The sequence below is a fragment of the Acanthisitta chloris genome, unplaced genomic scaffold (assembly GCF_000695815.1).
Source record: "Acanthisitta chloris isolate BGI_N310 unplaced genomic scaffold, ASM69581v1 scaffold6430, whole genome shotgun sequence".
NCBI classification, from domain to species: Eukaryota; Metazoa; Chordata; class Aves; order Passeriformes; family Acanthisittidae; genus Acanthisitta; species Acanthisitta chloris.
In genome coordinates, this window is record NW_008653242.1 from 26,860 (window position 1) to 36,804 (window position 9,945).

The window sequence follows — 9,945 nt, forward strand, 5'->3', positions numbered from 1 at the left end:
AATGCTTCAAAATTAATAGTAATTTCCTAAAAAATGCACATCTCTAATTATACTAAGCCCTAAAGAATTCTACAAATAATTTCAGCATTTTTGTTTGATAAAACTAAAAAATGGATGTGTAAAACTAAATATAATGAGTATGTTTAACTACTGTAATATTAAAAAAAAAAACCTTGTTTCAAAAGCTTGGCCATTTGAGAAAGGTATTTTAAACCCCAGAAAGTTAGTGTGTAACAACGTGAGTAACAATACAAGAATTTTGTCAGAAAGTATCATGCACATGCATATTTTATTGTAAGCACACACACATACACTGATCTAGAGCTTTTGTCCTAACAATACTGACACACAAGACAGGTTTCCCATTCCTCATGTTCTGCACAGGAGGTATGAAACACAGCAGTTAAGTTGGGAATCTCAGGACAATGGAAGAAGAATATATTAATTGCCCAAAATAGACTCAATACAGTGTTCTAAAATTGCCATACAAGGAGTAAACATTCTGTATGGTAATTAAGCATGAGGATTCAGTTTCTTTGAGGCAGGCTTTTTGACTTCCAAGTGTGAGCTGAAAATCAAGGAGATGGCAGTGGGCCAGTGTCAGAAACCATCTCCAAACAGGCTGGAAACCAAATACATCCCATGGTAATGGCTTGGTGGCAGCACTGTAAACAGGGATCCTGGTTCCTGTTGCACAGCAACGTACTGTAAAACAAAGATGCCCTGCTGACAGTACCACTGAGCTTGGCAACAGCACAGACACACTGGAACTCCTGGGAAAGCTAAAAACCTCAGTGCTGGACTGGATCACAGGCTAGCTGACTCCATGCCACCAGTAATACAGAAAAACAGCCTGATATTTAAGGTCATTTCCACTACATGGAAATGGCCTGGTGAATCCCTCCCATGCTTCTGCCCAGGGAATGAAATACTAATGGCTAATGAGTGTATATAAGGACAGGTTTATCCCTCAACAGGCTCAGGTCATGAATTCTTCTGAGTGCCTCACAAAACACCTTTTGGAGGGTCAGATTCTTATTTGAGAGACTAGGACCTTGGGCCTCTGCTGGCCTCCATATTGTCCAAACACATAGCCCAGACTATTCCTAGCCCTCACCTTAGCCATGTCTGGCACATGAGGCTCTCTTAGGCAGCAGATACACTCGGTCAATCTGTAGGAATTGCTTTGTTATTTGAAGGACAGAAATAAAGCCTTGACATGGGCCACATTCACACACCTAGTCTGAGGGCTAGGCCACATGTACATAGACAGTAGTAAGCTATCACAGCAATAGTAAATATAGTATACAAACGAAGAGTAAGCTATTAAAATGCTAGCAAGTTAACCCTGCAAAGTACTGTCTGTCTCCAAGGCCAACTGGCACAGTCTGGCAACATCCATCCTTCAAAACAAGGTGATCTTATCCAAACTGACTTTTGGGAAAGGCTCCGGGCTTGTGCTAATTTGTGTGGAAAACAATCAGGTATTGCTACAATTGGTCTAGCTGAACAAAGCTAAAGACAAGCCAAGGCCTTATTTTTAGGCTATGATCGTACCTATTGCATAGTTAGTTAAGTTGAAGTAGTTATGCCCATGCCCTACTACTCTGCAAGCAGGTAGTGAGACAAGGCCAAAGAGCAAAAACCTGCATGTGTACAGTCAGATCTTAAATCATTCTTTGCACCTTCCCATATGCCAACCAGCACAAAGGAATGAAGAGAACAGCTACAGAGAAAATCCTAAAGACTTATTATTCCATAAGCTGCAAGTATTCTGACAGTAGGTGTAAAGCAAAGTACCACAGTCTTAGCAGAAACTAAAAGCAACTGAAAAAAAGATGGAAGAACAAGAAGCATGTCTCAGTGGAGAACAGATACACAGCAGCAGCATTCTGTACAATGCAGTTCCAAGGCCTGGAAGATATGTACATGCCATACAAAGTAGAACATTTGGACAAATAAGTACATAAAAAGAGTCTTAAGTACAATGCATGTGATATCAAAAAAAGTTTTTTAAAAAAAGAAACAACAGAACTTGTCAGAAATTTCTATGGACAGCTTTAAACAGTCTTTAGGCACTTTAAGCCTTCGCAAGGCTGACAGAAAAAGGAAAGGCTAGAATAAAAGGATGAAGTTCATTTCCAGATTAAGTTACTGACATACATACTGGCTTTGAGAACAAGATCAGTGGCCTGCTGCTGTAAGCGCTCTCTAGCAGCTGCTAGCTCACTTTCCACTTCTTTGTGTTTGCTTAACAATGACATCTCCTCCTCCTTCACATCATCTAGTTGTTTTTGAAGAACCTAGAAGAAACACGTAATACCTGTTACCATTATATATAATCATGTAAATTTACATGAGCAATAGCTTAAAAGGTACAGAAAACACCTTTCAGCACCAAGTTTTATTCATACAAAAGCTAAAATAGCAGAATATTACTGCCATATTCATTTAGTATTATATGCAATGCTTCAAAGATACTTTTGGAAAAAACAAGATGTTTTTGGAAAAACATGCCATGGATTCATGGCATGACAATAATGTCTAAACTATAAAATGGTTTCTGGTATCTCAGAGTTCTTCACATTACAGAATACATTACATGTTCACAACAGTTCACAGTGTCCTTCATAGCAACTGAGTGTTTAGTACTGACACAAATTAAGCTGCATGTGGCTATACATAAAACGAGAGCTGGGCAATCAGTTTAATCACACATTCTTCAGGGGTGGGTGTTGGAACCGGCTGTTCTTAACATCTTTGTTGGCAACATGAACAGTGGGAACTGAGTGCACCTTCAGCTGAGTGCACTGACAACACCAAGCTGTGTGGGGCAGTCAACAAGCTTGAGGGAAAGGATATCATCCAGACAGGCATGAGAGGTGAACCCATGTGAACCTCGTGAAGTCCAACAAGGCCAAGTGCAAGGTCCTGCACACGGGTCAGGCAATCCCAAGCACAAGTACAGGCCATGCAGGAAGGAAAAGGAAATCTTGCTCTGTTTTAAAAAGAAATATAGATTTCTCACCATTTAAGCTACCAGAATAGTAAAGGGTCATTTCAGAAACTAAAACAGAAAAGAGAATTGGAGAAAACACTATACAGGACACATAATGAAACATAGCCCCTAGATGTCATGAGATTATGCATTTGATCACCTCATCCACAGTGATCAGAGTAGGACCTGACTTTAAAATCTGCTGTGAATACTGTACTAGACTGTTCTTTGGAAACAAAAGGAACTCCTCTATTGCAGGAATGATCAGCATACAGCAGGTTTCCTCTTCAGTGCAGCTTGCCAGAAACCTGTCTCTTTGATGTAGTCAATTAAAAGGCAAAAGTTCTGCTTTGTTAACTGAACGGACTTGGAAATGAACTTTTGGAAGGCCCCCCGGGTAACTGGAAAAATGTATTCTGAATGCAGCATCTGATAAAAGCAGCAGTCTTCTTTTACTGTACCCTGTAGCCTTTACACAAGAAAGAAGGATAGGCCAAAATATAGGCTGGAATTAGACAGTAAATGAGGAAAGTTCATGGCCCATCTTAGCTCTACCCAATTATGCTTGCAAAATTATATGACCATCACGTTTAAGTACTTCTGGCTTTGAAAGCTGAGAGCAAGCCTCAGCACAGCCACCAAACACGAGCAGAATTCTAGAATCTTTTCCTTCAAGTTCAGCATACCTAGACCTATGTGTTGCCAACTGAAAAAAAAATCCAGTCTTGCATTTCTGGGTTGTCTTGTCCTTCTTCAGGGATAAGAAACTTTTGCTTCTAAATATATCTGGTTTGTGTGGAAGAGTTTCTCTAGGCTAGGGGGTGCCACAGAGGTGGCTCTCATGAGGATGTGCTGGAAGGTGACAGAGCCAATGCCAGCTGGCTCCAAGATGCGCCCACCACTGGCCAAGGCTGGGCCCATCAGCAACAGTGGTAGTGTCTCTGGGATAATGTACTTAAAAAAGGTAAAGAATTATTGTACAGAAGCAATTGCAGATAGAGAATCAAGGAGTGACAGGAGGTGAGAGCAACAGCCCTGCAGACCCCAAGGTCAGTGCGGAAGGAGGGGAAGGAGGTGCTCCAGGCACTGGAGCAAAGATTCCCCTGCAGCCCATGGTGAAGACCAGGGTGAGACAGGCTGTCCCCCTGCAGGGCCCCACACCAGGGCAGCTGGGTGCCCAAAGGAGGCTGGGGTACCACGAGAAGCCCACGCTGGAGCAGGCTCCTGGCAGAACTTGTGACTTTGGGGAGAGGACCCACAATGAAGCAGTTTTTCTTGAAGGGCTGCACCCAATGGAAGGGACCCACGCTGGGACATTTTATGAAGAACTGCAGCCCATGGGAAGGACTCACATTAGAGAAGTTGGTGGAGGACTGCCTCCAGTGTGAGGGACCCCACACTGGAGCAGGGTGAGAGTTTGAGCAGTCCTCCCCCTGAAGAAGTGGCAGAGACAATACATGATGAACTGAGTGCAACCCCCTTCACTATTCCCCTGTGCTGCTGAGGGGGGAGGAGGTAGAAAGCTGGGAATAAAGTTAAGCCTGGGAAGGAGGAAGGGGTGGGAAGAAAGGGCTCTTAAGATTTGTTTTTACTTCTCATTATCCTACTCTGATTTGATTGGTAATAAATTAAATTCCTTTGCCCAAAGTTGAGTCCGTTTTGCCTATGATCGTCACTGGTGTGTGATCTCTCCCTGCCCTTATCTCAACCCATGAGCCTTTTGTTACATTCCCTCTCCCCTGTCTAGTTGAGGAGGGGAATGGTAGAGCAGCTTCAGTGGCCTCTTCTCATTCAGCCAGTTTCAACCCAACACACTAAATAAAACAGTGCTGGAGTTTAACCCAGTAAGCAGTTAATTATGACACAGCCAACTGCTCACTACCCCCACAGTGGGATGGGAGAAAAAAATCAGTAGAGTAAAAGTGAAAAAGCTCGTGGGTTGAAATACAGACAGCTTAATAGATAAAACAAAAGCCACATACACGCAATCAAAGCAAAACAAGGAATTCATTCACCACTTCCCACGGGCTGGCAAGTGCTCAGCCATCCCCAGGAAAGCAAGGTTCCATCACATGTAGAGGTGACTTGGGAAGATAAACACCATCACACCAAATACCTCCCCTTCCTTCTTCTTCCCCCAAGTTTATATGCTGAGTATGATGCCACATGTTACGGAATATCCCTATGGTCAGCTGTCCCAGCTGTGCCCCCTCCCAACAGCTTGGGCACCCCCAGCCTCCTTGATGGTGGGGTGAGCAGCTGAAAAGATCTTGACTCTGTGTAAGCTAAAGTACCCCTGTATTATCAACGTTTTCCAGCACAAATCCAACACATGGTGCTCCATAGGCTGCTATGAAGTAGATTAACTCTATCCCAGCCAAAATCAGCAACATACTGAAGATGTGTGCAGTATTTCAGTTAGTGTTTGTGAAAACATAATTAAGCATATTAAAATATAAACAAATTAAAAAATTATAAGATTATAAGCAAGCAGAAGTGACAGAGAATTAAGTTTACACACTCCAATTACCTCAACCTACCAGCCTCATGGAAAGATACCACAAACACTAAAAGAAAATTCAGAATCTTGGGAACAATATGTCACCTGTCTCACCTGAACATTGTTTTCTGCTGTACCAAGAGCCACCTGAAGTTTTTGGCATTTTTCCCGTAGACTGGCAGCTTCATCCTGGACCATTTGCAATTCAGTTTTAAGCTTGCCCAGATTCTTCCGTAACATACTTTCCTGGGTTTGAAATTCTTTTCTTAGCTCCACTTCTTTTTCTTTGCAAGCATGTAGACTTTCTGCTGTAAAAAGCTGAGATCTTTTCAAAGAGTCAAGTTCATGTTCATAGAAGGACTGTGCTTTGCTGAGTTTGCCTTCATAGTCCTCAATGAGTTTTTTTCTCTCCAGCCTTAACTCTTCAACTTTATTGTTCAAGTCTTCCAGCTCCAGTCTATGTAATTCCTCTAGTTTTTCCTGCCCCTTGCTTAAGGTAGCATTCTGACTCTGATGAGTCTTCAGAAGTTCTTGAATCTCAAGCCTGTGGGCAGCTTTCAAGTCTTCCAGAGCTGTACGTTTGTCCTTCTCATACTGCACTTGCAACTGTATGAAACTGCGTAGCCTTTCCTCAAATTTCTTTCTGATCTCTTCTACTTCCCTCGACATGGTCACGACACGTTGGACATGCTGAGCTTCTGCACAAAGCTGCATATCTTCAACTCTGTCCTTATATGCCTCAAATTCTGTCAAGGCCTGATGTTTCATCTTTTTATGATCTTCTAGTGACTCTTCCAAAACTTGGATCTTTCTCTTGAGATCCATTTCTTCTGCCACTTTACTTTTATACTGCAATATCTTCTCTCTGGTCTCTGCAAGAATTTGTTGAATTTCTTCTTCATGAGCATCCTTAAGGGCTTGGATAGCTGCTTCATGCTCGTCATTTTTCGTGTTCAAAGCATATATTACCTGCAAACATGAAATAATATTATATTAGAGAAACGACATTCTAGTTATCTGCTAAATTCTAAGAAAAAAAACCACCTAGGCATTCTGAAAGCTACTTTGTCTTTCTGGCTTGTTTACACCACACAACTAAAACACCAAATGTTATTATGACTGCAACTGCATAAATACTGTATTAGTCATGATATTCTTATACACCTTGTAGAATAGTTTTTCTATGCTCTTTAAACCTCTAATTTTCCTGATGAAAGCTTTTGTTTTATATGCATGTTGTTGCTGTAAATACCACTGGGAAGAAAGCACAGTCAACACATTAAAATAAAAAAAAAGCACCAAAATTTATTTTAAATAATCAAAAGCATAGTTTAAAAGACTTTGAATAGAGGTTTTCTGCTGGAGAATACCACACACAGTATATATTACTACAAGAAATTAAACTGGAACAAAAGCCAAATCTCAAATCCATCCTTTCCACATGCTAACCAGTCTTAAATATTTCATTTCAGAAACATCTAAAATGCAAACACTGGTTGTTTTGGTTTGTAAGCATGATGGTTGCCCAGATACAATTTCACTTTTGACAGCTTATCTAGCAGGCATTCTGTGTATGTGTATGTCCTAAGGTCTAAGGTCCCTCACTACAATAAATTCACCAACCTCCCACCTAGTAGGTCAGCTGAAAGAAAAGTTCAGCACAGGGCAGCCAACAGTCTGGGGAGCCCAGGGAGCTAAGCAGTTCAAGAAGGCCATGAAAGCAGCAAAAGCACCATCTTTCAGTGAAGTAGATACATCCTGTGGGATGTTTCAATTGCACCACAACATAGTAGATCATCATCCTGGTTTTTAACCAGGAAGTATAACTAGGTATCTGTGTATGTATGTGTATAGGTATATATGAGTGAATAAACTATTCATGCAATAAGTGGTGTTAATGCAATCGTTTGTGCTTCAAGAACTCCAGCAAATCTCCCCACACGTTACAGGCAGCAGAGCTACAAAACACATCTGAACAACAAGAAAAAGGTATTCTGAGTAGTACACCTTAAAAATGAACAAGTAGCAACAAAAACGGACAACAAATAAGCATCAGTGGATACTTTTTTTGATGAGGACAGAACGTAGACTATTGGCATTCAAGAAGGCAACAGAGGAAGACTACGCTGACTTGCCCTCAGGGCTGGGAAATATGAAGATGGCTCAGAATTGCTCTCCTGGCTCCAAGCACAAAGTGTTTTCCAGACTAGAGAAAGTGTCTACAGTCAGGTGTTCAGACAAGCTAAAAGGCACAAAAGAGTTCTCATAAGTGATAAAGCAGATTCAATACTTTGGCCATTTAATATAATGAGCTTTGTTCTCTGGTAGTTTTTTTGTTTGGTTGCTTTAACAAAAGTCCAGACACTGTATTCTAAGTTTATGCCCAAAATAACAAACATACCCCCTTCTGTTACCTGTGCCACAAAACCCTAAAAGGACAGGCTTTAGAATAAAATAGGAAAAAAAAAAGTTCTGAAGCAGTATTCGTGGCAAAAACCCTAAACAGCTTCATCTTTATATAGCAAGGAAATAACCTTGAAAATATCACTAAAAACACTTTAACTTATGCTAATTAAATTTTTCTAACTAAGTATATGCTGTTTAATGAAAGAGCCAAAAATATAGGTCTTGCATAGTTTTGGTAACTGTGCTTAATACAGTTTATACCACTGCAGGCACCAAACAGACTTTTGGCTTTCTTCCTCACCAGAAAAAAATAATCAATTTCCTACTGTGAAGGAGCTTCACAGTTCAGAGACTCAAAAAACACCAATACATCATAAAAAATGACAACAAAACCATATGCAATTCCATTAGCAAAATCACAACTATCACTGCAATGCCCTTCACCCAAGGTTTCAATCTTTTATATTCTCATTGTCTTTGTCAATCATGGAATCATAGAATCATCAAGGTTGGAAGATACCTTTAAGATCATCAAGTCCGACCGTTCACCCAGCACTACCACTGTAACCCCTACACCCTGTCATCCAGACCTAGGCACCTCCTATACACTTCCAGGGATGGTGACTCCACCACCTGCCTGGGCAACCTATTCCAGTGCCTGAACACCCTCACAGGGAAATTTTTTTTTCTAATATCCAATCTGATTCTCCCCTGTCTCAGCTTATGACTGTTCCCTCTAGTCCTCTCACTGCAGGCATGGCAGAAGACACCATCCCCCACTGCTCTACAACCCATTTCAGGTAGCTGTAGAGAGCAACGAGGTCACCCCTGAACTGCCTCAAGACTAAACAAACCCAACTCCCTCAGCCCTTCCTCATACTAGATGTGTTCTAGACCTTTGATAAGCCTTGTTGCCCTTCTCTGGACACACTCCAGTACCTCAATGTAATTTTTAAAGTGAGGGGCCCAAAACTAAACACAGTACTCGGGGTGGGGTTCCCTAGTCCTGCTGCCACACTATTCTTGATACAGGCCAATATGCCATTGGCCTCCTTGGCCACACTGCTGGCTGATACTGAGCCACTGCCAGCCAGCACCCCCAAATCCCTTTCTGATTAACTCTCAAGCCACTCCTCCCCCAGCCTGCAGTGTTCCATGGGGTTGCTGCAACCTAAGTGCACAACACTTTGCCTTACTGAACTTCATTCAGTGATGCCAACAGTAACTTCTGATCACAAAGCTTTCGCCTTCCTCCTGTCACCAACAGAGTCTCAGCTATTGGATCCCAAAGGTTTGTTTCCCTGTCATTTTAATGGTGTCCAGTCCAGCACTCAGCTCCTTTGTTCATAACAGAAACACTTTGAAAACTGAAGGTTTGGGGTTTTTATTAAATGTACATGCACAGTCTAGCATGAATAGGCCTTAGTTTTGGTTAGAGACGCTAGACAATGTAACTTACAAGGTACTATAAAAAATAAATCTCATACTGAGAATCTGGTTATTGTAATAAGCATTTGCAGAACATTAGGTAAAATCCCATGTTTAAAACAGCCCTTGACCCCTGTCTTTGTGCATAGAAGTACCATAATGTTCTGCACCTCAGGCAGTGTTCCAGTCTCAGGCTATGCAGCACTATGATCTGCAGAAAGTATAACTCAAAGTATTTTCAAGGGTATTATGATTTAGCAGTGGGAATCCCATTGAAAATTTCAAGTGAAAAATAAGCCTATATGCAATGCCAGTTTCAGAAGGTATCTTTAAATTGTCACTGACTTGCTCCTTACAAAAAGCACTGAAAATAAAGAATTCAGTCCATTCCCTGAATGGACATGTGTATCTTATGGAAAATGTAAAAATAGAATAAAATGCATGCAACTGAACATTGTATCATATGTTCTACAGCAGCCTGAATTCCAGCTCTACCAAATTATTATAGACCTCAGTAATTCTAAAGAAATGGAATAGCTGTATCAGATTTTATCTTTGAGAATTTGATGTACTGGATTAGTACAGGAACATGGGAAAAGAAGTCTGTACTAAC

The 9,945-nt window shown here is 41.2% G+C and overlaps 1 protein-coding gene across 1 annotated transcript in view; it reads right to left on the reverse strand.

The window, feature by feature from the left end:
- Positions 1-6,461, reverse strand: part of FAM184A (family with sequence similarity 184, member A) — a gene marked incomplete at its 3' end in the record, with an annotated part of 32,464 nt that extends 26,003 nt beyond the window's left edge. The window contains exons 1-2 of the mRNA XM_009080083.1: positions 5,613-6,461; positions 2,168-2,303 (exon numbers count right to left, since the gene is read on the reverse strand). Of these exons, the coding sequence (XP_009078331.1) occupies positions 2,168-2,303; positions 5,613-6,323 (847 nt within the window). The remainder of the gene's footprint in view (positions 1-2,167; positions 2,304-5,612) is intronic.
- Between the last annotated feature and the right edge of the window lie 3,484 nt (positions 6,462-9,945).